This window comes from Cervus canadensis, chromosome 10 (genome assembly GCF_019320065.1).
Source record: "Cervus canadensis isolate Bull #8, Minnesota chromosome 10, ASM1932006v1, whole genome shotgun sequence".
NCBI lineage: Eukaryota > Metazoa > Chordata > Mammalia > Artiodactyla > Cervidae > Cervus > Cervus canadensis.
In genome coordinates, this window is record NC_057395.1 from 715,107 (window position 1) to 742,688 (window position 27,582).

General features: G+C 43.3%; 1 protein-coding gene across 5 annotated transcripts in view; it reads right to left on the reverse strand.

Moving 5' to 3' along the window:
- Window positions 1-26,330, reverse strand: part of NRP1 (neuropilin 1) — a 147,857-nt gene extending 121,527 nt beyond the window's left edge. For 2 of the 5 annotated variants that reach the window (XM_043479542.1, XM_043479540.1), the window contains exons 1-3: window positions 26,137-26,327; window positions 25,013-25,537; window positions 21,473-21,647 (exon numbers count right to left, since the gene is read on the reverse strand). In XM_043479542.1, coding sequence (XP_043335477.1) covers window positions 21,473-21,647; window positions 25,013-25,085 — 248 coding nt within the window. In that variant the 5' untranslated portion in view covers window positions 25,086-25,537; window positions 26,137-26,327. Of the gene's footprint in view, window positions 1-21,472; window positions 21,648-25,012; window positions 25,598-26,136 lie in introns of those variants that run through there. The other 3 variants (XM_043479544.1, XM_043479541.1, XM_043479543.1) reach the window with 3 other exon arrangements.
- Between the last annotated feature and the right edge of the window lie 1,252 nt (window positions 26,331-27,582).

Consider the following 27,582-nt stretch of genomic DNA (forward strand, 5'->3'; position numbering starts at 1 on the left):
CTTTCAGGTGTAGAGCAAAGTGATTTGTTTGTACACATATATATTCTTTTTCAGATGCTTTCCCATTATAGGTTATTACAAGATATTGAATACAGTTCCCTGTGCTATATAGTAGGTCCTTGTTTACCTATTTTATATAAAGCAGTGTGTATATGTTAATCCCAAACTCCAATTTTGGCCTAAATTATTGCCTCATTGGTTCCTTTGCTCCTCAGCACCCAGGGCACCAGGAGGCTAGTACAGATGACTGTCCCCTAGCAACCATTCCAGTGACAGTATCCAGTTCAAACTTAGCTTCCAGATAAGCTGTGTCTTTCATTATGTGCTCTGGGAAGCAAAATAAAATGACTCCACCTCAACCAATGGTCATGTGATTGGCATTCAATCTGCTCATCCCCTTTCACTTGTGAACCCATTTGGTCTAGGTCTGAATCTTTACAAAAATGCATGGCACTCCCCCCAGAAGATGGCATCGGGCCACTGCTTGAAAGCTTCTGGGGAAAGAGAAGCTCACTGCTTTATGAAATGGTCCCTCAGCAGGGTAGAAAGAGAGTAGAAAACCATGTGTTAAGTCCCAGCAATGAAACCCCCAAAGGCAGAAGCATTCATGCAACCAGACTGATTTGAGGAAATGGAAACAATAGAATCAGTTCTTTGTAACTGCAGTGTGATCTGCTATAAAATCATGGGCACCATGATGGCGTGTCCTGTCAGGCCACAAATGAGCACCTGTGACAATTACAGTGGCCCGATGTGCAGCTCAGAAGGGACAGTAGCAGGAATCAATGGTTTGGGTGACTTCACTGGCAACTCCCTTCTAAGGTACGCTGTCACATATTTAGGTGGATAACAACTGTTCTAATGTGCTGAACTGCATTTGTACAAACATATGTAATGTACTAAGACCATTTTTTAAAATATGTGACACTCTTAAACTAAAATAACTCAAGATTAAACCTGGATTAAACAGGAGAAGGGGATGACAGAGGGTGAGATGGCTGGATGGCATCACTGACTCAATAGATGAGTTTGAGCAAGTTGAGCAAGTTCTGGGGGTTGGTGATGGACAGGGAAGCAAAGAGTCGGACACGACTGAGTGACTGAACTGGACTGAAATTGGACAGCCCTGAGAAATTCTATTCTACAAGTTAGGAAGTTTGTTGTGGTATAGCCATTTCCTTCTCCAGAGAATCTTCCCAACACAGGGATAGAACCCACATTTTTTGCATGTCCTGTATTAACAGGTGGATTCTTTACCACTAGTGCCACCTGGAAAGCCCTTCTACCCAGTGGTCCCTGTTCTATCCTTCAAGATGACAAAAAATAAAATCTAAACATGCATGCATCCCAGAGCACCAAATCACGATTATGCACAGCCTGCAACAAACCACAGAGAGGAAAAGCACCAGAGCTGAAGAGGAAGTGTGGACAGGTGAGGGGACCACTTTCCTGGGGATCAGGAGAACCAAGTTGGCACCAGGGACCCACACACTGAGCAAGTCACTCACTGTGGAAATGCCTGTTTTTTCATCCATCAAAAAGAAGGATCAGAATGTAAATCCAGGGTTATCTTCCTGGCTAGCTGCCAAGCAGTAGATGTGTGTTTATAAACTTTCTACACATTTTAAAATATGTGCACTATGACTAGATGCTTATGATGGCAACACAATTTGTGGTTTTTTAGTGAAAAAGTCTTTCTAACCAAAATTTTAATTTGCAGCTGTTATACATATATGGTGTGTATGTGTGTGTGTGTGTGTGTGTGTGTTTGTGCAGGAAAGTTATTGTTTATACTAATCTGCTAGGTCAAATCCATTTATTCTCCATCTCTGTGACTTGCTTGGGCTGACTGGGCACACACTTCTATTATTGGCAGAGGGCTGTGTACATCAAGCTCACATTGTTTCTCCAGGATAAATAAAAGAGACAGAAACAATGAGCATATAACCACTGCTGGACTCAGATGTGGTCTTTATGAAGGCAGCTGCTTTTAAATTCTTGGGGTCAGAAGGGTGTGTGTGTGCGTGCGAGTGTGTGCATCTATGTAAAAACCAACAGCCTCCGAAAGCAGCTCCCTTTATTCCCATTGTGCCAGAAAGATTCCGAATTCAAAGCACCTTCAGAAGGGAGGTAGACAACCGCTGAAATAACACGATAAACACATCTTATCCCCCTGGTCAATTTACAAGTTTCTTTGAGAGATAATTGCTAATTATCTCTGTCATAGTAGCATTACTTAGGAGGTTACACTTAGTTTATTTCCTTTTATATTTGCTTTACACCTTTCTAAAGGTAGTCAATGAGGTCTTTTAGCTGCTCTACAAAGGGTCACCTAAGGAAAAGCAATTGTATGCTCAACATCTGGGAAAAATATTGCCTGTTGGGTAGGTTCCATGAGAACAAAGTTATTTCTCAGAAGATTTTTCCCTTCCGGCTTCAGCTTTGTTTTGCTAGGAACTGTGCAGTAATGCTAGAATTAATGAGTGATGGGAGGCCTTGATTGAATCAATATTGAGTGCAATTCACTGGTATACATAGATATGAGTGTTACTCTGGGAGTCAGTGAATTTCTCAAGAAAGGGCACTATGAGAAGATGCAGGGCAGAAAGAACCACAGCTGCCTGACAGAGGCAAACAGAAGCTTAACTTTATAGACCGCGCCATACTTCACATATGTTGAAACAACAGGCTGATTCATAGCTTCCTTGCTTAGATTCCAAACTGCCTTGCAGTGAAAACAGATTGACTCCCCTCCTTGGTCTGTAACTGGAGGAATTCACAATCCTACAAGCTCAAATCTTCAGAAAGGGAACTCTGCAAACATGGCTTCCCGTCTTTGAGAGCCACAAATTCAGATTTTTCACAGAAGAGCCGAATTTTTAATTAAGACAGGGGTTGGCAAACTATGACCTGCCAATCTGTCTGACCAACCCTGCCTGTTTTTGTAAATAAAGTTTTATTGGAACACAGACAATCCCGTTCATTTACCTATAGTCTGTGGCTGCTTTCTCATTATGATGGTGGAGTTAAGTCATTGACATTGATGTTGTCTTGCCAGAGAAGCCTAAAATATTTACTACCTGGTTCTTGGCAGAAAATGTGCCAATTCCTGATTTTAAATATCAATTTATGTCATAAAAATATCAATTTCTTTAAAAATGTAGATGTAACTTAAAAATAAACATTATCAGTCTCCTTTATCCCTGAGAATAACCCTCTCAAGTGAGCTGGTAATTTGTATCAAGAGTTTTATTACTGCCTTTATTGCTCAGTTCAGGAATCATACTTCTAGAAATTTCTTCTACAGAAATTCTCAAAGATATATAAAGACATGCATATAGGTGTACATCTTAGCATCATTCACATTTGCTTATAATTCTAATTGAAAGCACTCTAAATATCCTAAGCAGTTTGAATTAAAATTATTATTTTGCAAAGACCATGTGATTTATACAAGATGTTTTAAAAACCAGTTAAGGAAAAAACTAAAAATAAAAAAATAAATAAAATAAAAACTAGCTAAGGGCCTAACATAAAATGCTTAAAATGTAATTTTTAGAGAAAATAATAGTATAAAAGGTGGCTATAAAGAATCATCTCCTTTTTTTTTTTAACATATGAGTATTTCCAAATGCAAAGAAAAAAGGCTGAAAAAAGACATATGAAAATATAGAGTGTTGTCTTTGAGTGTTAGGATTACGGGTGACTTATTTTCTTGTGTTTTTCAAATATTTATTTAAGTGAAAAATATGCAGCATGGCTTCCTCATACATATGCAAACTCAGTGTGTGTACATGTCTCCAGAAAAGGCCTATTGTGCAAAACAGAATATGGGGTTTGCCAAGCCACACAGAACAGTTCTACTTAGAACTATAAATATGGTATTTTTTTTTTAAAAAGAAGAGAAACTGAAAACCTTGAGTTTTAAAAAGTAATTCTATGGAACACATATATTAGACTTCATTTCAAACAGAGAAATTAATCCAAAAATTGTCAGTCAGCTTATATAACAATTAGAGTTTAAAATTTATTTCTGATAACCCTGTGCTCAAGAAAAATAAATATGCATGCCTTTTTATTCAATTAGCAAAAATGTTTGTTCCAAATAGAACTCTTCTCTGCCATTCTGTGCTTCGCCTATTGGCCAAAGAGGCTGCTTCTGCATATGAATTAAAGATAGCAGATTGGTAACATTTGGGTACACTGCTTCCTCATGCTCACTGCAGGCACTGCAGTCCATTCTGCTACTTTTTTCTGGAATGCACTCCAAATGGCAACTACTAATCAACCAGAAGTATCCTGTGATAGCAAACATACCTGCCACCCCTCACATGGTGAGGGTCTGGCAAGTTAATTCTTAGCATCCTCCTTCCCTTAAGACTAAACGGTCAAACCCATTTTTATCAGCAGTGAACCTGACCATGTTACTTCAAACGCAATAGAATGCTATGTGTCTATTTCAAAAGCAGCTCAAAATGTCTGAAATGGGACCTACAGTCTCGTTTCTCTGACTACTGACATTACTGGAACTACGGTATTTTCAGACCTGAGGATGGAGACATTTAATCCGTAATGTTCCAGTCTTCAACTCCCTTCAAATCCTATGACTGGTTAAGGTCTGTCCACATCTCCTTGATGATACCTTTTTCTTTCTATTTCCATTGCCAGTACTTAAGTTCAGGGAGTGATGGGGACCTTTCTTGGGAAGAGATGAAGATGGAACGGTAAGATGAAGCATCTACCCATTTACTTAGTCACTAATGTTTTTGTTGAAGAATTATTATTTTTATACTTTGCCTAGGGATATGAGGAAGAAAAGATCTCCTACAGTTTCTTGCTTCCCTTTCTGTTGAATTTATTCCACATGAAATAGCCAATAAAATGGCTGCTTGGACTATAAACCAACTCCAAAAAGTCCTAGCTGACTATGTCCAGTCCCTGCTGAGATTCCTATATAGAATCACCCAGAGTCCATATCCCCTGAAGCCCCTCTGAGCTGGCTTTCATACTTAGAAGTGACCCCAAACCATCTGGGGAAGCTTGGAGGTCACAGGCTCACTCCATCCACGCCCAATGCTTCCTGAAGCCTGTCACTCAAGACACCGCCTACAGTTAGAATAGCCAGTCAGTGCCAGGCATGGAGAATAGGCATCACTGGTCAAGTATTCGGGGCTGGAGATGATGTGGACTTGGGAAACGAGAGTAGCCCAGCCAAGGGCTGAATCACAGAGAGCCTGGAGCCTCAGCAGAGGGTTCAAGTCAAGAGCATCACAGCCAGCAGTGAACTTGATGCTCAGCCAACAGTTGCCTCAGCCAGACATTTTCTATATGCATCTTGTTTGGAGCCAGAGCCAGGTCCCCAGGGGGGCTTGCCTTAGAATTGCAGGGGAAGATAATGAGGCTGGAAGGGCATAGAGCAGGCAGAGGCTACTCCTGCCATAGCAGCTCTCCTCGTTTATCACTGTCTTCCTGGAACACAACTACCATGAAGGCAGGGCACCATGCTCTATGCCCAAACAGTGACTGGCACATGCCAGGTAGTCAATGAATATGCAGTGAATGAATGAATAATGAATGACTGAGGCAGCAGACACCAGTTGAGGTATTAGAGGAAGAATTTTGGTGTCCAAATAAACAATGTTTTACAAAGTGCCTGAATCTATCCCAACTTTCAAGTTTGTGAGTCCTGAATTTATTACCATGTGTATTTTTTTTCTAGGTCTATGTCATGTTGAATGTTTAACAGTGAACTCATGTTCACCATCAATCTCAGGGCCTGTGCAATCAATGCAGAAACCAAACCCTCAAACAACATTGGTAAGAAACATGAATAGTTTAAAAATCTCAAGGTCAGGCCTAGGAAAGATGTAATGACAAAAGTAATGGGGGTTGACAGTTCAAGTTCTTTTTTTAGGATGGTGTTTAGAAATACTAGACATTTTTCAATTAATGCTGGGAATTAGCTAAATAACTCTAGACGTCAGTCCACCATTGATCATTTGCTTGAACAAAACTTTGGCTCAGAAGGAACAAATAGAGGAGAAAAGTACAATTAATATGTTCATTCATTTTAGGTTCTGTTTACATTTGCATGTTGAATGACTTGGGCTTATTTTTTTAAACCAAATTCCCTGCCCATAATAGAATCGTTAACATTCATCTTTATTGGTAGCACATCTGTGTTTAAAGTCTTGGGAAGTGTCTGGTCAGATATGCTAAGGAAAGGACATACACAGAAGGACAGCAAGTTTCAAGCACATCTCTCTCCCTGTTCAGCCTCTGGCAAGCTGCTTAGTCTTTATACATTTGGGTGATTTCATTCTAAAATGGGTCTGGTACAAATAAACTACAAATAAATACTTTCCTAAGGATGTGTGAATTAACCAGTGGTTACAAAGAGCTTCAAAATAATGATGTGCTATCAATGCTAAGTCAAATTATGAAATTACACCTTTGCAAAAATGCTATTGTGGGAATAAATGAATGTGAACATTGTATTTACAGTGTGATTTGCTTCTGAAATAAAGTATTTATAATGGGCCTCAGCAGGTGACAACAAAGTGCCATCTTATCTCCTGTTGATAGACCACAATTTCAGAAAATTATTTTTACAATGGCATCTGAGTAAGCACCTTAATTCAAGACTGTCTTACAAATAGATTCATAGTTCATTGCATAGCTTACACTGCCGTGGAGACATAAAGAGTGAGGTGGGACTCATGAACAAAATCACTGTTGTCATTCCTTTGTACTTTTGCCAATGTAATTTCTATTCTTTACAATCTAATTTTAACAAGCTATGCTGAATGCAAAGATAAGGTAAAAGCTACTTCTGTGTTAGTGATCAAACCTGAGCTTAGGTTAATACTCAGGTTATCAACTGCAGTTAAATTACACTTCGAACTTGGCTTGTGGCTCATCTAGTTTCAAGAACAAACAACTCATTCCTATACAGTATTTCCACAGCCTGCAAATGTTATATTCAGCAATGGCAGAACAATACATGAATATTTCTGAGACCACATTCCTAGTTCTTTTAAGTAACTCATTTCTGGGACTTCCCTGTGGAAGTAGTCCAGTGGTTAAGACTTTGCCTTCCAATGTAGGGGGTGAGGGTTCGATCCCTGGTCAGGAAGCTAAGATCCCACATGCCTCGTGGCCAAAAAACCAAAGCGTAAAACAAAAGCAATACTGTAACAAATTCAATAAAGACATTAAAAATCGTCCACATTAAAAAATAAATCTTTAAAGAAAAAAAGTAAAAAGTAACTAATTCGCTAAAATAGGCCTGTTCATAGGTAAGATTAAAGTCTGGGTGAAAAAGTGAATGATTCCTTGGAATAAATGTTGACAAAGTAGAGTTTTAAATGCCAGATACAATTTGGGGGTAGAAAACAGACATAAAATCCGTGTCTGGGAGGGAAAGAAAAGAGTAGGCAAAGGCCATGCTGTAATAGGCAAGGAGGGTCTGGGCTGAGCTGGGGTAGCTTAGATCTAAGAAAGAAGAAAGATGTTGGGATACGGTGGGGGGTTGTGTCAAAAGTCAAAGAAAGACTCAGGGATCAGGGCCAGGCTGAGCAGTCAGAAAAAAACCTGGAATTTACTCTTGCGGCACTAGAATGCCCCTGCACAAGCTGAATCCTGTTTTATCAGGTGGGCCTATTATTCCTATAACAGCTTCTGGGGAAGCCGACGAACTTTTGGGCCAACCTTATTTTGGAGGCAGTAGGAGCTCAGAGCCCAAAGCCCACCCTTCCCATCTCACAGATGAGGAACTGTGGTTGCAGAAAGATGAAACACACCAGCCCACAGGGACTTGGAGGCTGTCACTTCGAGAACTTAGGATCACTGTGGGCTGCCAGAGGTACCACATGCAGAGGACATGCCGTTCACCGAGTCAGGCATCACGGAACTGTGAGCCTGATAACACAGGACGAGCCTGAAAGAGAACAAGCTGAGGGCATGATCTGCTGACCCTACTTCCTTGGCCCAAGCTCATCATTCCCCCGCCCACCCCGGGAAATTCTGTTCTCGGATGCAGAGGAACTGGAGATGTGAGAGTGAGGGGGTGCTATGGCCTTCCTGACCAGAGATGTAATAGAAACATCCAGAAACACCCCCCAGAGAACTCATGGAAGTTCAGGGCATCAGGAGCCAGAAGGAATGTGAAATTAGCCATGGTGGCTGGCATGTTTGCTGTCCTAGGGGTGTTCACGCACCTGCTACTTCCGTCCCTTCCCTCTGACACTCACTCACGGGGACACACAGCTTTAAGAAATGCTTAGGAAGCACTGTTAAGGTGAGAGCCAGGGGAGCTGCTAAAACCACTCCCTGTCTGCTTCAGGAAACACCTTGGGCTGCCTCGGTTTGTCTTCTCTCCAGGATCACATCTTTATGTGGCTGCTCAAAGGCAGAGCGCTTGGTTTTTACCTGGTGACATGGATAAACATATCTACACCACTCTGCATGGGACGCATCCGGTGCTGCCCTCCCTCATGGAGAAGTTCAAGTTCTACATCTCCCCCAGCAAGCCTGCTGTGAAGTTAGCATGTGCATTTATTGGGGTTGCCAGCTGGAACGAAAGAAGGCTCTAAATTATTTGTGTGAAATTTATGTAAAGGTGGTTTGGATGTCAGCCCAGATATGAATATACAATAGACAAAGTTTACAGAGTTATGACACAACATTCCAAGAGTTGTGGGGATGGCAGAACATACTAGCAATCTGGACTATGCCTGCAAGGTTCAGACGTTGGATGCCTCTAACTCTAAAGCAGATGGTGGAGATGGCTGTGAAACAGAAAGAAGAGCTTCCGGTCAAGGAGTACCTCTGCATATTTTTTGAGATGTAGCTAAAGCTACTCATGTGTAGAAATTCTAAGCTTTTCAAAGTAGTAGTTTTTAGAGGAAAAATGTAAGTTTGATACCACTACCCAGGAAAATGAAGGGTTTCCTGTCTCAAAGAAAAGTGTAAGTGTGCATGTATCTGTATCTGATTAAGTTAGAGCTTTTCCCGGGCAGCTGACTCAGTTCTTCGGTGCTAGGTGAACACGTGGAGAAGGATGTCCATCGGCCAGTTCAATTTGACAAATATTAATTGAGCAGCTGCTACAGGCAAAGCAGCATGCGAGATGCTGCCAGGGCTGGGAACCACTCTCAGTCTCCCCTCCGGAACATCTTCTGAACTAGCTGGGTGAATAGTAGCAGAGTACCAATGAGGTGTTAGTTGCTCAGTCATGCCTAACTCTTTGCAACCCCATGGACTGCAGCCCACCAGGCTCCTCTGTCCATGGGATTCTCCAGGCAAGAATACTGGAGTGGTTTGCCATTTCCTTCTCCGGGGCATCGAACCCAGGGATTCCCAACCCAGGGATCGAATGTAGGTCTCCTGCCCTGCAGGCAGATGCTTTACCAGGGAAGCCAAATACCAATGATTATGACCAAATAGAGAAATTGGAAGGAACATGAGTGATGCATAGACATAGTTCTTGGGGGTGTCGAGGACAGAGAAAGAGACCATGTTTAATCAGAAGTGGCTTTCAGAAGGAAGCCTCACTGTGATGGAGCCAGAGGATGAGCCACATGTTGACAGGGAGATGGAGGTCTATGGAGGGCATTGGCCCCTCGCCCATGTGGGAAGGAAACAGCCCATGAAGATGCTTGGGGTAGGAAGGCAGGGGTGAGTCTGAAGAACTCCAAGGTAGCCACTTGGGTGGAAGACAAAAGAGAACCAGAGGAGAAAGGCCTGAGGGGTGGTTGAAAGTGACAGGGTTTCATTTCTAGTTGAATTGAACTCTCAATTCAAGGCTGATAAAGCACAGATGAAGCAAGAAGATAATGGGAAACTCTTGATGTTTCTAAACAGGGGGAGAAGAAGGGAAGCCTGCTGCTGAAGCTAACCCATTGGCACCAGAGAGAGGTTAACCAGTGTTAGGATTGCAGAGGTAACCAGAGGAACACAACAGAAAAGATAGATGTGATGGATATTGCAGATATGTGCTTTAGAGGCTTTAAACTGATTTGAGGGACAACTAGAAATTAGGAGATGTCCCAGAGCCTCAAGGGTGGATAAGTAGGAAAAGGCAGCAAAGAGTTATTCCTCAGGGAAGGGGTCTACTTTGATGGTTCATCTGGGGCAACAGTCTATCACCCAGGCAGTCAGCATCACCCAGAAACAGTATGAAAGTCTAAGTCCAATGCTTGGGGACTTCCGAGGTGGTACAGTGGTAAAGAACTCGCTTGCCAAGGCAGGAATCGCAGGAGATGCAGGTTCTATCCCTGGGTCGAGAAGTTCCCCTGGAGTAGAAAATGGCAACCCACTCCAGTATTCTTGCCTGGAAAATTCCATGGACAGAGGAGTCTGGTGGGCTACAGTTCATGGACTTGAAAAGGGTTGGACACGAATGAGCACACAGCACACACATACACAATATTTTAGGCCAAATTGAGTTGGGCAGAAATCTTGGTATAATCTGAGCTGAGTGGCTCAAAAAGGCAACTCAGGGAGAAGATATTCGGGGTCAAGTCCAAACCTTGGCAAAGGCCTGTATTCAAATGTTGAAGAAGAAAGAGAAACTAGCCACAAAGGGAAGTGGCCAGAGAAGTGGAGATGAAACCAAGATGGCGCAGGGCCATGAGACTCAGGAGAGAAGAAAGCTCCAAGGTTCTGGATCACGTTGTGCAAAGGGTGAAGAAATCTGAACCAAGAAAAGGCCAGTGGTTTGTGGCATGAGACTAGTCATTGGGATCTAAGATTTGAGCAAAAAATTCAGTCAAATGGAGGGGAGAGGAATTAGGCTGGAATGCCAGAAAGGGCGTTCTGGGGTGTAGACACCATGTTCAAAGCCGTTGGCAGTCACAGGAAAGAGAGGCGAAAGTTTTGTTTGAAGGGTAACAAGTTCAAGAAGGGCTTCTTTGACTCAGGAGTAGAAAGTCCTACAGAGTCTACTGGACCCGGGTGGTCTACATGGTCCCACAAGAAAGGAAGCAAAGCCCTTCTGTTGGACTCCCAGCCAAACACAGCCGTGGTCATTTCAAAGGAAAGCAGTGCTGGGGGACCCAGAGAGGCTGCAGACGTCATTTTATCACATACAAGCACTGCTGAGGGTGGAGTGGGCAGAAGAGACCAACACAGCCATCTCTTCTCAGCCTCTATCCTAAGCGCCTTCCTGTGGATGGGCTTTTTCTCAAGGCTCCTGAGAACTCCCTCACTTTTGAGAAATCTGTCCTGATCCGACATGGTGGGAGGAGACGGCAAGATGCAAAGGGCGGAGGCTGCTAGAAACTGAGGGAAAGTGGGGATGGTGGGAGGGACCATCAATTTTAAAGCATGATTTTACCTGCTGCTTTCCTGTATGAATTTAAAACCCATGTAGTTTCCTACTCTTGGACCCAACCACATGGGCACTATTTGTTCTCTCTGATTGGGAAGAAGGGACAGCCCTGTTGTAACAATCACCATGACATTGGCTCTTGTCTTAAAGGAAAGCCTGATTTCTCACCGGATTGTATTAAACTTATTGGGGTCGCTAAAAAGTTCATTTGAGTAACAGCTTATGGGAAAACCTCAAATGAACATTTTGGCCAACCCAATGTTTATAAGTTTTCCAAAGGCATACCTGTGCAAATAATAACTTTTTCAAGGCTATGAAAGCTTTTATCTAGTTTGTGACAATGAGCATCTTCGTTGAATTCCCCAGAAACCCACCTAGATTTTTATTTTCACTTTTAATTTTTCAAAAAATTTTTATTGGAGTACAGTTGATTTTAAATGTTCTAAGTTTCTGCTGTACAGTAAAGTGATCATTTATACATGTATGTATATCTGCTCTTTTAAAATTTTTTTCCCAACATAGATCAGTACAGAGTATTGAGAAGAGTACCCTGTGCTATACGGTTAGGTTCTTATTATCTATTTTATCCATAGTAGTGTAGATTTTTAGAAGACTGCAATTCTGACACATTTAACCAGCCAACTCACTGTAAGAACATTCAGAAATTCTTGTTGGCTGAATACACGCTGAGCGTGAGATACCATCTCTATTGTGGAGATGTGCAGTGCTCTTGAAATATTTATAAGTGTCTCCTCCCAAGGATGCAGACTTTATTGTTTACAGTCTGAACTTATTTTAAGGAACAAAACCTGCGGATGCACTTCCCGTTAGAGTAATACCTAGGCTTTATTTAACATATCTCTCTTGTATTCCTAAGATATTTCCACCTACGTTATCTCATCCATGCTGTGTTATTGAGTTTGGCGGAGGAAGGAAAGCATTTTGTTTTCTTCAGCAAAGAGAAGGAAAAAGATTAGCTGAAGCTGTGTCTCGGTCCACACAATGATGTCGTTCTGTCTTTCTGAGCCATAGTGATTTAACACTGTCAAAACCATCGTGTTAATGGTGGTATAACCAAGCCATTAATAGACTGCAACCCAGCCCACAGGACCTGTGCCCTGTCTCACAGATGGGAATGCATGGCAGAGGGGCAATTATAACCCACGTCTCTAATTTTCACCAGAACACTTTTTCACAGGGAGCTGCTAACATGGTCCCCTGACGATCAGAAATCCCCAGCTCGTGTTAATGAACTAACACACACAAGGTATGATGCTAACACAGCTACAGAAGGAGGTGAGGAGGTGTCTTGCAGGACTGACCCGATATAGCCTAATGGTTACTCAGCAATGACCCTAGCCAGGGACGAAGAAATTGGCACTGGGTAAAAAGTAAGGAAAACGCAGAATTTTTTCCTTGGGGGGAACAAAAGGAAAATTCTAATCAGTGCTAACCCCACCCCCCACTTCCCGTAGCTTAGTGTCAACAACCTTCGCGGGAAAATCAAATTATGGGCTACCCCTTGTAGGTGTCACTACACCTAAAAAACAACATAATCCTGAATCAGACCAAGTCGACCTAGTGCCACCAAGTTTTTCTGGGGTTCCGTGTCCTTCGTTTTCTTTGAGTCAAGAGTGTGTTCTTTTGTCTTTAAATTTGGAAATTTAGTACTTCTAATTTTCTAAAGCTGTCTAGCCAAGACTAAGATTTTGACATCTTAGGCTTTATCGTGCCATTTCACTGACCAAGAGTGTCATACACAATAGCTGACCAGCTCACAGCATGTAGTGGCTGGAGAGTCAGATGCGGAGTTGGAATCCTGACTACACTGACTTGCCTATGCCTGCTCTGGCTGTTCTAAAGAAATATAAGAACTTGAATGGAGAGGCATTTAGCATCCTCTTTCAGATGGGACAGGTCGAGCTCTCCATGACACGTCAATCTATCACAGAAGCAACAAGCCATCACCTCCAACCTGGCCGGCTGCTTGTACAAGTATCTGAACAGATAAAAACAAAATACTCTGGAGTGTCTGTTTCTTCTCAAAAAACACTCTTCTGTTTCTCAGAGGAACCCAGTGCCTTGAGCAAACATTCTCCCTTTAACCCTTTCAGTATCACTGTGGCCAACACAAGTACTGAAATCTGACAATAGGGAAGCTTTGGGAAAGCAACACTTTCCCACTATTTGCTTGAGATGAAGCAAATGAGGGGAGTTTGGAAATTCCTGGGCTTGTGAGGATCTGCTATACAGCTGGTATATCCTATGTCCCTTGAACCAACTGTATAAATGGAAACTTTGTGCTGCCTGGTTTCCAGGCTTCAAATAAATGTTATATTTATGGTGTTTTGTGTTTTCAAATTCCATCAACCAAAGGACCCAGAATTTAGATATTCCCCCTTCCCCACTCCACTGCGAATTTTATTGCTAAGTTAAGACAAGTTTTGTCTCAGTGGAAAAATAGTCAATTGGTTGGAAGTTTGTGTGCATGAAACTTCACTTAATCTGAACGAAGAGTTTAAAAATTAAGTCCTTCTTCAGAATTAACTGGCTTGTATTTAAACTTTTGGGTGTTTCATGGAAGAAGATGGCAGCTAAGTAAAAAATAATCTAGTAATTTTCATGTGAATTTTCTCATTCTAAAAGTATATCCTAAGCCCCTTTGATCACAAAGATGGAAGGTATTTGGGGGCAGCAGCTGAGTATTTGGACTCAGTTAATGTAACTTCTCTAAGCGCCAATATGGGCACACAAAGATTGAGACAGGCACTTCCCTAGTGGTCCAGTAGTTAAGAATTTACTTTCCAGTGCATGGGGTGTGGGTTTAACCCCTGGTAGGGGAGCTAAGATCCCACATGACTCCCAGACAAAAACCAAAACGGAAATAATATTGTAACAAATTCAATAAAGACTTTAAAAATGGTACACATCAAAAAAAAAAAGAGAACTCTTAAAAAAAAAAGATTAAGTGAGATGAAGCCTAGGGTGTTTAGAAAGCTTATGGCAGCCACAGAAGACCCAACAACAAGAACATGATGACTCCTTTGTAAACACTCTACTGATTATTTAAACTAAAGGAGAAAAAAACATGTTGCACATAAATATGATACAAAATGTGTACAATACAGACCTGGGCTTGATGAGGAGAAAAACTATTTTAGAAGCAATGGAATGGCCAGAAGCCAGTTGTTTTGTTTTGTTTTGTTTTTTTTCTCTCTGCGCTGCTGCAAAATTGAGTAGAATTCTGAATGAAAGCAGTTCATGTTCTAAGCTATCTGTAAATACTAAATGATTTCAACCATAAGCCATCATAATGTGTTTGGCATGCTTCACAGCCAGTCTGAGAGTTACCTTGACCTCTTGTTGTTCTAACTGACCTGGATACTGGACACAGTTCAGTTAAACAGAGAAGAGCAGGAAAAATTTTCTTTGGAGGTGCTATGTTCTGCCAACTTACTGACCCCTACAATCAGGATTGATTACAAACAGCCAATTAAGACGCATTTGGAACCTGATCTGAACACTAATCTTGTCTCTTATTTTTCTTTAGGCTTAATGATCAGCCTTGATGAATCCTACAACGGCCATTAGTTAAGTTCATTTTATAGCCTTCACACGCATATGTTTGTGTGTGTGCTTCTGCCGAAGGACGTCAGCATGCATGCAAGTATCAAGTTTTACGCTGGAAGGGAAGGAGCTGAGAATACGCATGCCGGTTGAAGGCATATGTCTCCCTTGGATCGATTCTGAAGTGCCTCCTCCCCAAAGTGAGATCTGGTTGGAAATGCCATGCACATGTTGATTCAATTTGATAAGATTTCAACTAATCTTCTCTTTTAGCTTCTCATAAAGGTTGCTTCTTTCAAATTACAGAAATGCCCCCCCAACAACCTAGTAATACTCAAAATTCAGTATGATCCAATGTGATTGCTCATAGGAAGAAATAATAAAGGAAATTAATTTTATTAAACACGTGGGGTTCTGTCCAAATTAAATCAGTGCTAATGGAGAAAGAAATCAAAAGGCAGAAAGTAGATAATTATCTGCCTGTGCAGCAAACAAGGATGCTGCAGGTGGTAGCAACAACACTGACCTCCACTGTTCTGAGAAGAGTTCATTTTTACCCACCAGATAGTATTTTAATTGAATTTAGTTTGGTGGTGGTGCCTCTCATACTGCCCATATTGGGAAGTTACTTGAGACCAAAATCGACAATGAAATGAGGAAAAATAAAACAAAAAAAGGTCATTCTGAATTTCCCTTGCATAAAAATCAGGCTGCAGACCAACAGTTTTGTGCTTCTTTTAACATAACCATAGTAAAGCAATAAATATATTTCTACAATTGTCATTAAAAAAATATAAGAAAAATGCTTCAGTTGTACTTTCTGATTAGAACAGTACACATTTTTTTTCTATCCCCATTCCAAAGAATTTGACTATTTTCAAAGGATGGTACATACAGACTTCAAGACTATTGTTGAGTTTTGCCTGATTTTGAAATTTATAAAAATGGAATCACCCAAGTCTGGATGGAAGTTGCCCTTGAGACCAAAGGTCAGAGATTGAAAGTGGACAGAAGGCGGCCTCTTACTAAGAAGCTGGAAATGTTTGCTCTGATTCAGTTTATAACTGAACCGTTGTAAAACTGCATCACATGTTACTTTGTATATTTTTCTAGATAGAGATTATAATTTAATAGACTTTTATATTTCACATAGAAAAAAAGAGAAGTACTTTGGCAGAAAATACCTGCTGTTTTCCATAAAAATAAGGTCCTTGTTTGATTTGGTCTAAGTGATGCTCAAAAACCCAAGACTAGGACTAGGGGGAACACCCATGCCTCAGATACAAAAAACTCCCTAATCAGGATAAATAATACTTTAATGCAATTCTAAAAAACGAAAATTAATGCAAAAATCTATGCCAAACAAAGCAAGTATCAAGCAAAAAATATTACTTAGGGAAACCAAAAATGGAACTTAGAGTTCCCTATAAAGGACAAAGTAACCACTGTATAATTACATTTTCAGGAATAATCAGATTTGAGGAACTAAGGGCAGATTAATTTTCCTTCAGTGAGTTTATATGTATGAAAATGAATGGTGTTTCAAAGTTTATAATAACTTAGGGAATTTTAAAAGTACTGTCAAAGATACAATGTGTGATTTATTCCAACAAGTCCCCAAACTTGAATATTATCACTATTTAATTAAGTTCTATTGTGTCTAAATTTCATATGAAGTTACTAGAGTGAAATCTTCCTTTGACTGCGTAGAATTAAGAAAAAGACACTGAATTATTGACTACAGAAGAGAGAGACTACAAATCTAAATTGTAGATAGAAAAGCTTCTATGCATAATTAGTCTGGTGTCTTGATGCAACCCTACAAAACAGCCCTGACAAATCAGGCAGTGAAGTCAGGAACTTGTCACTCAGAAGACCTCACTTCTCGCCCATCACCGCCACTTTTTCAGGCTCTCTTTCTGGAGCTTCACATTCATTTTCTTAATGTTTTTAACCCAATGTCTGTGAAATTTTTATTGCTCCCCAGATGACGACATCTGATCTGAATGTAACCACACACCTCTCTGCTCAGCAGTATTTGTCACAAACCATTATAAATTATCATGCTGATAGTTTGCATTGCTGGGAAACCGGAAAAACGCCATAAATTCTAACTACTGTATCAATGACATTCTTGTTTATTATGCAGATATAAAGTTTTATGAGAGTCAAGATGTCCGCTTTACCACTGAAGGAAACCCCAGTGGATTAAGACCCAACCAGCTCAGTGTGAATACTGCACACCATTTTCAGTGCACAACTGAACACTGCTTTCTGACAAACACTCAGCAGGTGGCTTTTTCTTTCTTCTCTGCTTTTAGCTCCACTTTGACACTTCACAAGCATGGAGGAGTTTGCTGGTGCAAAAGAGAGAAATCGGATTCCTCTTTTTCCCTCAACGTCTTCTTCTCCACTCAGAACATTCTCTAGCCTCCTCTGGTATCAACATTACAGTAAAACCAGGCAGTCTATTTGGCTAGACATCCCAGCACAAGGTTAGTCCCAAGACAGATGCTCTCTGGCTCCATGGATGGACTGATACCACACCTTGTTCAGTGAAAGAATTCAGGAAGTTCCGATATTATATTTTTGATGCTTATTTGCAATGAAACCTGATTCGGGGTGGCCTACACATAGATGGTTGATTTTTAAAGCTACCAAACACAACTTGGACATTGATTTTCCTAAAGGAACTATCCCCCCTTGATATCCACTGTAAAAAAAAAAACCTTTTTGCAAAGTTAGCATAAGTTAATTATGTATTGGGCCAGCCTTGGCATTCTTCACAAGAAGAGTTGTGAGCATTTCACTGCATGGTTAAAATTATGAGAGGATATTTTCATTTCACGATAAAGAAAACCAAAAAAAAGAAAAAGAAAAATATTTTTCCTACCACAACTTGTCTGTTTAATTACTTATTTATCCCTGCGCTCTAAGAAACAACTGTCTACTTGGGTCTCCAGGATGTTTTTGCCACAAGCAGACATGTGAAGGAATTGATTTCCCATTGTGAAAGTTGACTATTCAAATACTGACAGTTTCAAGGGAAATGCAGAGTGTATTGCATGCAGATGATCCCACTACTAGATCAGTATAGTTAGTTTGCCTAGCTTCCTAAATCTGAATGTTCTAATAATCACCAAGTTCTTAAAGATATCCTAATAATATACTAACTGCTTCCAAGGGGAGTTTCTAAAGTGAAAGTTTCACTTTTCAAAGGGCTTTCATATCCACTACCCTATTTTATCTTATAAGACCATGTCCTGACTGCTGTTAGCTGAAACAGGGAAAGACGTTAAGCATCTCAAATAATACAAACAATTTGTCTTAATAGACACTATCACTAAGAGCTTACCAGTTCTCTGAACATGATGTGTCATCTCAAATACATTTTTGGAAGTCGCTTATTGTAAACAAAAGAATTCCACAATCCACCAAAACTCTGTCATTTACTATAAATAAAACAAGCCCACAATCCACCAAAACCCCCAAATTTATATTTTTGCACATCCCACATACTATGCATTTCTTTTGACAGGAGTTTCTGGTGCTTTCCATTCCTCTAGGGAATTATAATCCCCTATAGATTTTAAAGCTGTGGATTCTTCTCACAATCTTTACCAAAGGAGAAAAGAATTCTGTCATGTTTGCTGAATTTTCAACTGCAAACTTCAACAATAACCAGGAGTTGTGTGGACCAGTCAGGGAGGATAGTGATGGCAAATGTCCTAAGCTGGTCTTCCTATATCATTTTGGGAGTTTCTATTGATAAATGTCAGGCAGCAACACTTGAAAACAGGGCACAGATATATTCTCCAGGACCACAATCTCCACTGACTACAGCAGGCTAAATACATCAGCCTTTCAAGATTGGTCAGGAGATGGCTTCTTCACAGAGAACAAATCATCACTTACTACAATTAAGAAACCACCTTACTCTGAAGCATTAAAACACAAAACTCACCATCATAATTACAGAAACAGTCTTCTTGACCAGTTTCTTGCTGATATCATCAAAATGGTCCTTTACTCTGAGTTATAGTGATCCCCTTTTCTTATTGTCTTTAAAAAACAAAACTAACAAAAAAGCTGCCCCCTGCTCCCACCATGCTCGGCCTCACATCATGATATGGCAGATAATTATTTAAGGTCTGCTATGTGCCAGATTCCCTGGAGGAGGGCATGGCAACCCACTCCAGTGCTCTTGCCTGGAGAATCCCATGGACAGAGGAGCCTGGTGGCTATAGTCCATGGGGTCACACAGAGTCAGATATGACTGAAGCGGCTTGGCATGCACATGTGCCAGATGCTCATAAATACTTTCCATACATTAATTCATGCAACTGGCTTCCCCTTCTTTCATTCCTGTGCAGTTGGGTGTTGGAGCCATCTCACACCGGCTCATGAGAATCAAATGTGCACCTCTTTGCAAGTCTGTGCATAGTGACATCACTGGGTGGTTTGAAATTGGCCGTGGAGAGAAAATTTTCACTACAGAAATTGGCAAATACCACAGATTCAGACTTGACCCATCCCCTCCTCAAATCCAGTTGCTAACATTGACCAGCACACAACTTCGAATAATAATTCTGAATTCTTTATTATATGACACACATACATGGTCAAGACTCTCAGATCAGAAATTAGCAAACATGAGTTTACTGAAATCTAATAGCACCTTATTTTGAGGAATAATGTTATTACTTGAGTGTGTTTTACCAGAGTTTCTTAAAAATATCTCCTATAGCAGCTCCTTGTTGTTGCTTACTCACTAAGTCATTTCCAATTCTTTTGAGACACCATAGACTATAGCCCGCCAGGCTACTCTGTCCATGGGATTGCCCAGGCCAAGAATACTGGAGTGGGTTACCATTTCCTTCTCCAGGGGATCATCCCAACCCAGGGATCAAACTCAATTCTCCTGTATTGGCAGACGGATTCTTTAACACTGCACCACCAGGGAAGCCCCCTATAGCAGTTTAAGTATTGTCAAGATGCAAAAACATAACACAAAACAAAATAAATGAAATGGAAAATAAATCTTCAGGTTGTCTCAGCGATGGACATTGTAAAAACCACCATACAGAATATTGACTTAAAAAAAGAAGGAATGAATTTCCTGTTTCCAAGAAGTTACTGGAACACTTTATTAATGGCAGCTTTCACACAAGATTAAAAAGTCAATATTATGCCCTGAAGCACTTCTGAATCACAGAACAAAGATTAAATTGAAATCGGCATAATTTTACTGTAGTGTCTGCTGATTATTTGGAAATTGATCAACGGCACATGAATGTATGCTAATTCTCCAGGCACCAGATAGTGAATTAACCAGATGATGTCATTTCCCTGGCCATGAAAAACTAGTTTACCCCCAGAATCTAACAGGTTCTGGAGGACTTCCGACAGTTGGGAGTCTTTTCATACTATTCTGTTCTTCTCTACAAGGGTCATTATGTATTTGCAAAGAAAATATTTTAAATAATGAATCTGCCTGCATAATAGTGTTATCCAATGGAAATAGTAGCCTGCACTGTATATAGTTATATCAAACAGACTCATTTTAAAACTTGGGAAAACCTATCAGTCCCAGAGAAACACTTTAGAAGTGAGGTTAAAACGTCTAAACGTCATTAGAGGTTGATATTCAGGCTCAGGTCTCTGGAGAATACACAGTGTGGTAGAATTGGATGAGGTGGACAAGGCAGAGCCAGGTGGTCTGCTGGGTGTCCAGCGAGAAAAGCAAATTTGGACCCGAGTGGACTGCCGCCTGCATTGTTAAAACATACTTTCCAACTGTGGGAAGCAAAACTTACACACAATTCTTTCATACAAAGTGAGGATTTATAATTTAGTCTGTCTCTCTACTGAGAATGTTTTTATAATAATGAAACTTGGTGTAAATTGATTATTAGTAACTTAACCATTGAAAGAGATAGGAAGGCTAAAGCACATGAACAAACATATTATTGTGAATTAACAATTTTTTAGCATTTTTCTTTTTTTTTTTTTTTAGCATTTTTCATAAGAGACTTACGATCATTAATCTACTGTAAAAGTCCTTCATTAGACTTACCCTATATGCCTTTTTTTTTTTCCCCAATGACAATTTGCTTTGGTGATGTCAAACTCAGTAAGATAAACACAGTTCTTTGATCACAAAATATGCCCCAGATTTGTTCAAAAAAACCCCAACCTCACCATCTGCCAATGCACTGCATGTTAGAGATCCACAATATTTAATAAAAAGCAAGAGGCTGGGTTTCTAATTCTTTGCCTTTCCAGGAAAAAAAGAAATCTAAATACACTTTTCTTAACACAAGTTCCCCAACCAAAAGTGCTAACAAGAAAAAGACTATGAGAGATTACACATTTAAATATAATCTCCCTGGTTTAGGGAACTCAGAAATCACTTAACATAATTTAATTTCCATACCATTGACACATGATCTGGCCTAGATCGGAATTCCTCCTGGATCCATTTACATCTTAGATGGTTCACAGACTTTCCCCCCATAACACCCGTGCCCACTAGATGGTGCTGTGGTGCCCTGTTCAAACATTTTCACTTACTTGCAGTCTCTGTCTTCCAAATCGAAGTGAGGGTTGAAGTTAATCATAATTCTCTGGTATGGGTCCGGAGCCTGAATCAGCCATTCACATTTTTCACTTGGGTGATAAGAGTGAGGATAACCAGGAGATGTAAGGTACCCAGGGCTTTCAATTTTTATAGTATCGCCACACTTATCTGCAATAAAATTAACATTTTAGTACTAGATGGTTCCCTGTACAACCAGTTAGGTATTCCAGTTTTACATATCAATGGCAGGTTATTAAACATTCCATAAGTTTTTAAGGGGAGCTCCAAGAGATGCCTGCAGGTCCTTCAGGTGGCGCTGAGAGCAACACACTTCCCAAGAAGGCTCTTTGATCTCAGGAAGTTGGTTCAGGAGGACTTAGAGCTGAAAGGGCTCCATCCCCACCTCCCACAAAGTTGCCTCCCAAGAAAAAGGTCTTCCAGCATTAAAAACATTAAGTCCTCAATGGATGTTAACATGGTCCCCAGGGAGCTTCTGCTAGACTTAATTATACCCCCAGAAGTGTAATCACATTAAGTAGCAAGTTCTAAGTGAAGGCGACTAAAAGATGCTATTTGACCCCTTGTGTTGCTGTTTGATGATAAGCCTGGTCTGTGTCATTGATCAGTGGGGATTGTCATCCAGGACTTCAACTGGCTTAAAGCCAAACCCTTTTTGTTGTTGTCTTATCTGGCCTGTAAATCTAAGTGATTTTGAGTTATCTCTGGTCTTTGAGATCCAGAGCATCAGGGAACAAAGTACATGTGGTGAGGCAGAAATAATTTAGCTCTACAGCTGGCAGGAAAGTTGCTCAGTTTTGGAGACCAGATCAAAGTAACTGGGCAGAAAGAAAAATAAATAGCTACACAGATTAATTCTAATTACCTATATGTTGGAAGAAACTCCCCCACATGGAGGTCTGGGTATCACAGATGGTGAGCTACACCCTCACATTTTAGGAAAGAGGAGCTAACTACTTTTGACCTTCCTTTCAAAAAAAAAAAACCAAAACAAACCCAAACCTGAAGTGATTCACTGAGAGCCAAAGAAACCAGTCTTTGGGCAGCTTTATTGTTCAGTATGGACCCTCACTGTCACTTTTTATGACGGATTTCATATTAGAGAGTCTCAGGCTGAAAGGCTGCCACATTTATTGATGCTTAATTTTGAGCAATAAAAATTCGGTGCATAAGCTATGTAAGAGGAACAGGTATGAAAGCAATGAAACATATAAGCCTATCAATCACAAATTTTCAGTAATGGTATATATAGATTTTAATATTGCATCTAATAGATTCCCTGTGGAAAAAAGAATGGCATTCTTTGCTCTCAGCATGAATTTATAAATCTACAGAATTTTATTACAGGAAAACCAGGTCAAATGGAAATGAAAGATGAAGTGCACATCAAAAATGCATAAAGCTACATGCATTACAGAAATCATTTCCCATAAATTAAAAGAGAAGACAATATAAATTACTTTGTTTTTCTCAGTTGCTACATGTTTTTGACTTTGTTTCTTAGACTACGGAGGGGGGGCGGGTAGCCTTATACGGGTTTCCTTTGCCTTAGCTTTTAGAAGCTTAAGGTTTGCCAAGAAGAAATGGTGTTGTAACTGGAGTTCAGAATCTCAGCTAATGATCATACTGGACTCTGTTATGTTATTCTGCGGAGGCTCTTGCATTATTTTAAATGTGCAGAAAACTTGGAAAGCAACCCCATCTCATTAAGTCTCCTCCAGCTCTGTACAAACATCATGGCAGTGTCTGGCATCTGTTAAAGAGTGAAATAAAACAGCACTGCTTGTAGCCACTCGACAGAGTCACTTCAGAAGACATTGAGGTGGACTCAGTACCACACCAGAGCTCTTTAATCTGTGACTTCTGAGAAAGTGACAGTGTAATAAGATAATGTGGACTCCTAGACTGCCTGGCTCTGTTAAATCTCTCTAACACTTGATTAAGAAGGAGCAGTTTCTAATGATTCTGGACCATTAGTCCTAAATAAGGTTAATGAATTAATTTAGCAGACACTGGTACTCTGAGGAGGTGGACATGGCTGGAAAAGGTCTGCTGAGCTAGAGGCATTAACTGGCTTTGGTCACTGTTAAGTACAGCAACGTAGGTTTAACCAGTCAAGTCACTGATTGCAGCTCAGGGTCTCAGCATTCCCCAGATTTCTGCTAAGAAAATTGGGAAGTATGTATATCTCTCATGTATGTATGTACACACACACACACACAGACATACATATGGGGTTCACAACCTAAAGTCTGAAAGCTATTGGCATTGGATTTCAAATCCATCCTATGAACACCCGCCACCGCCACCGTGGAAGCAGATGTTGGGTTACTGTAATTTCTAAAGTCTAACCACTGGAGCTCTTTCAATTGGAGGTGAGTGTTAGTTCATTCCCTGCCAGACTAGAGAAGGATGCCATCATCTGAGGTTCATTAATAAATTGAACTCTACATTCACAATTGTGTGTGTTTTGCTTCCAAGTGTATCTTTTAGAACACTGCTTGGTAGCTGCTGAGGAAATCTATTGCTTCAATCATGAAACCTCTAAAAAGCATATTAGAGAGATTAACTCCCATCATAAAGATGTGATTTAAATTCCTCTCGGTATGAACCCCTCCACTTGTGGTCTCTTATTAAAACAATATACCACCGGTAAGTAGCGGATGGGCTCTCGTTCTAATTACTCTGATTGAAACCTAAGCAAGGCTAAAGTAAATATTTGATAATTAGTTAATAATAATTGCTGAAGACTTACTGTAAAGATAATGTCACCCGCCCCCTTGCTTCCACCTACTTTACAGTGTAAGTCGAACATGCCTACAACCAGATCCCATTTTAAAACACATTATTTACGTTACCGGATACTGCTTCTAACCCAGCACCGTCTTCCATTTACTTAACACTGAGTGGTTTTAAAAGCTAAGTGGAAGCTGCAACTAGGTTAGGGGATTTTCACATATCCTGGTGCCTTAAAGCGTATGTATCAGATTCCTTTATTGACACGATGTAACTTTCATTCATACTCCAGACGGAGCAGGGCTGGTTTGAAAAAGCGGAGGAGGGACTAACCCACCCGCAAACCGCTATCTCTTGCGGGCACCCACCAGAGGAATCAGTTCGGGGGAGCTGTCGGAGAATCAGGAAGTGCTCCCTGTAAAGTGTTCATTAACTTTCAACAGCCATCATATTTTTGAAAGGGAGTCTCCTCTAATTGCCTTGGGGAGGAAACATTATTAAGATAATTGGTGTGCTGATCTAGGAAGGTAGGGCGCTCTGCCTTGTAGCAGAGGTGGGAAAAATCCCATGGCCAAACCACCAACTTCAGGAGGGAGTCAGAGGACATGAAATCTCCCTGCCCTACCTACAACGACAGATCTTATTTCTTTATTTCTCCGTCTGGCTGAAAGTTTCCTTCACCCGGGAGGCGGCTCTCTCCGGTGGGTCCCGGCAGCAGGGCGCGGGCAGCCGGGAGCCGGGTTCACCCCCGCGGCCGCGCGCCTCCGCCTGTCACTTACCGTTGCGAAAAGCGCCGGCCGCGCTGAGGACCAGGGCGAGCGCGGCGCTCAGGAGCTGCAGCCCCTTCTCCATGCTCCCTTCGCCGGGGCCCCGGGGCGAACGCTGGAGAGCCGAACGTGCGGGGAAAACAGAGCACCGGGGCGATCTCCACGATCCGGAGCGCTTCCACTCCTCCCGGAGCTGTAAAATCCTCAGACCGTCTTGGAGAAAGAAAAGCGGCGAGGCAATGCCTTGATCCGAGAGAAACGCTCCTCTTTTTGTGTCTCAAGTCGCCTGCATCCTGTCATTTAGCTCCGGTTTCCTCTCTCTTTTCCCACACTTGTTCCTCTTCCAGGAGCCGCTGCCCGGGCCATGTCTCAAAAAAAAAAAAAAAAAAAAAAAGGGGGGGGGGGGGGAGTGTGGGAGGGGGGGAGGGACGTAGAGAAACACACCAATGCCAATTTCCAGAAAGAAAAAAAAAAAATCCGGCTTGATTCTGGACCCGTTGGAGCCGGGGAGCTGGCGCCCAAGGGAGGTCGGGGTGTCTGCGCGAAGAAGAGGAGCAAGCAATGAAAAGATGAGCGGGAGACGGAGGAGTTTCACCAACTGCACCCCCGCCTCCCCCACCGCCTCCTCCCCTCCCCTTCTGGAGCCCTTCCCTCGCTTCCCTCCGCCCCTCTCCCCGCACAGGCTCGCCAGCGACTGCCTGACAAGAGACGGGGAGGAACAAGTTTCTCTCCTTGAACGTTCCCCGTCCGTCTGTCCGTCTCTCCCGCAGGCCCTGCTGGGATCTTCCCCGGCAGGGAGGCGCCGGGACTCCGTGCCCAGGGCCGGTTGGCGGATGTGTTTGGGGAGGGATCGGGCGTCGAGGTCGGTGGCAGCGCCAGGGTCGGGCTAGCCTACCTCGGCATGCTCGCTCGGGCCCCTGGGGGAGAGCGGGGCAGTTTCGCTAGGATTTGGGCGGGTGGGGGTCGGCCGCCGGACACAAGCGGCGCGCCCAGGAGGTGGCGGCTGCTTCTCCCAACTCCGAAACCCCCGGGAGGCGCCCGAGTCGTGACCTGGGGGCAGGAGCAGCAGGGCGCCCCTGGACGTTGCGGATCAGGCCCGAAGGGGCCGAGGAAAGGGGCCGGGGTTGGGGACGCACCCCGGAGCCGGGCGAGGGTCGGCAGTGTCGCTGCCACGTAGAGCCGAGTCCGTAGACTCACGCGGACGAGGCTGTGCTGCAGCCCCGCCCGGCCTCCCTGCCCCGTATCGGGGCGCGCGGCTGGGCGCCTGGCGAGCCCGGGTGTCCGCCGCGCGCCGCGGGCTCCATTGTTGCCGGAGATCTGGTGTCCTCCTCCCGGCCAGAGGGGACGCCGGAGGGTGGGAGGTGGTGAGCCTTCCAGCTAGGGGGCAGTCGTCGCCCGACCCCGCCCAGCCGCCTGATTCGGAGCCCAGGTGCTTGGTGTTTGGAAATGAGGGGTCCAGCGGTCGGGGCTCCTGTGCATCACCGGGGAGCAGGAACAGTGGCGGGGGCGGGCTGTTGCTCTTGGCCCGGCTCTCACGGTGCCCGCTCCGGCTACAGGCCATTGTCAGGCCGGCCCACCCCCGACTCCCACGGCGGCGCGTCCTCCGTGGGCGCTGGATGCCCCCCAGTTCGGTCCCCGAAGGGTTTTCCGGGAACTGCTGCAGAAAGCCTCTGCAGATAGCAAGGACATTTCAGGGAGCAAACAGGTTTTGACTGCGGATCAGGCCCTTGAGAGAGGTAAATGCCCGAAGGCCCCCTCCGAAGGAGTTCGTGGGGAAGGTGAAAAGGTCAGCCGCCTTCTGGGAACGGCGTTTCTGCACACACCCGAAAGCAGAGCCTTATTCCTACCTGGCGCAAAGAGCTGGCAAAAGAGATTTAGGAATGTTGGCAGGAAGACTCTGGTCAAAGGTTTTGGCGGAAGAACTAGGGGCGGGACGCGGGAGAGGCGGCCCAGCGCGCCCGGGCCCCGGCAAGGGCTCCGCGCTAGCGGGTGGCGGCTGGCCGCGGTGACGCGCGCCGGCTGGGGTACAGGCGAGCCCCGCGCGCGGTGCAAAGCTGCACCTCGGGCTTGCGGGCCCGCGCCCGGCGAGTCCCCGCCTCCAAACTGGAGACCGGCCTCCTGGGCGCACGAGTCGTCATCCCCACCGCCCCCCGCCTCCCCGGCCCGAGCGCCTCTTCGCCCTCGCCGGTTTCCTACTTCTCCGCTATCCCACCCCGGACTCTGGGTGGGAAGGTAGCACTGTGAGGCCGAGAGTCAAACGCCTGGGCGGGGCGGAAGAGGCAGTGGCCGGGCGAGACCGGGCGCCAGCCGCGCCCGCGCAGACCCCGGGGAGCCATCGCCGCGGAGGGAAGCCCGGGCGCTTGGCTACCGCGGGCGCGCGACGCCTCCTCCCCGCGCCCCTCTCAGTCCCCGGCGCACCCCCGGCAGTGGCAATCCCCGGCTGCTCGGGGCGAGCGGCATCGTCAGATCTGGGGTGACCCCGGGCGACCTCAGCCCGCGGTTCGGAGGGAGAGGCGCCTCTCCGAAACTGGCAGGCTGACAGAGAAGTGGAACCGCGCGGCGCAGCGCCGAGGCGGCCCGGA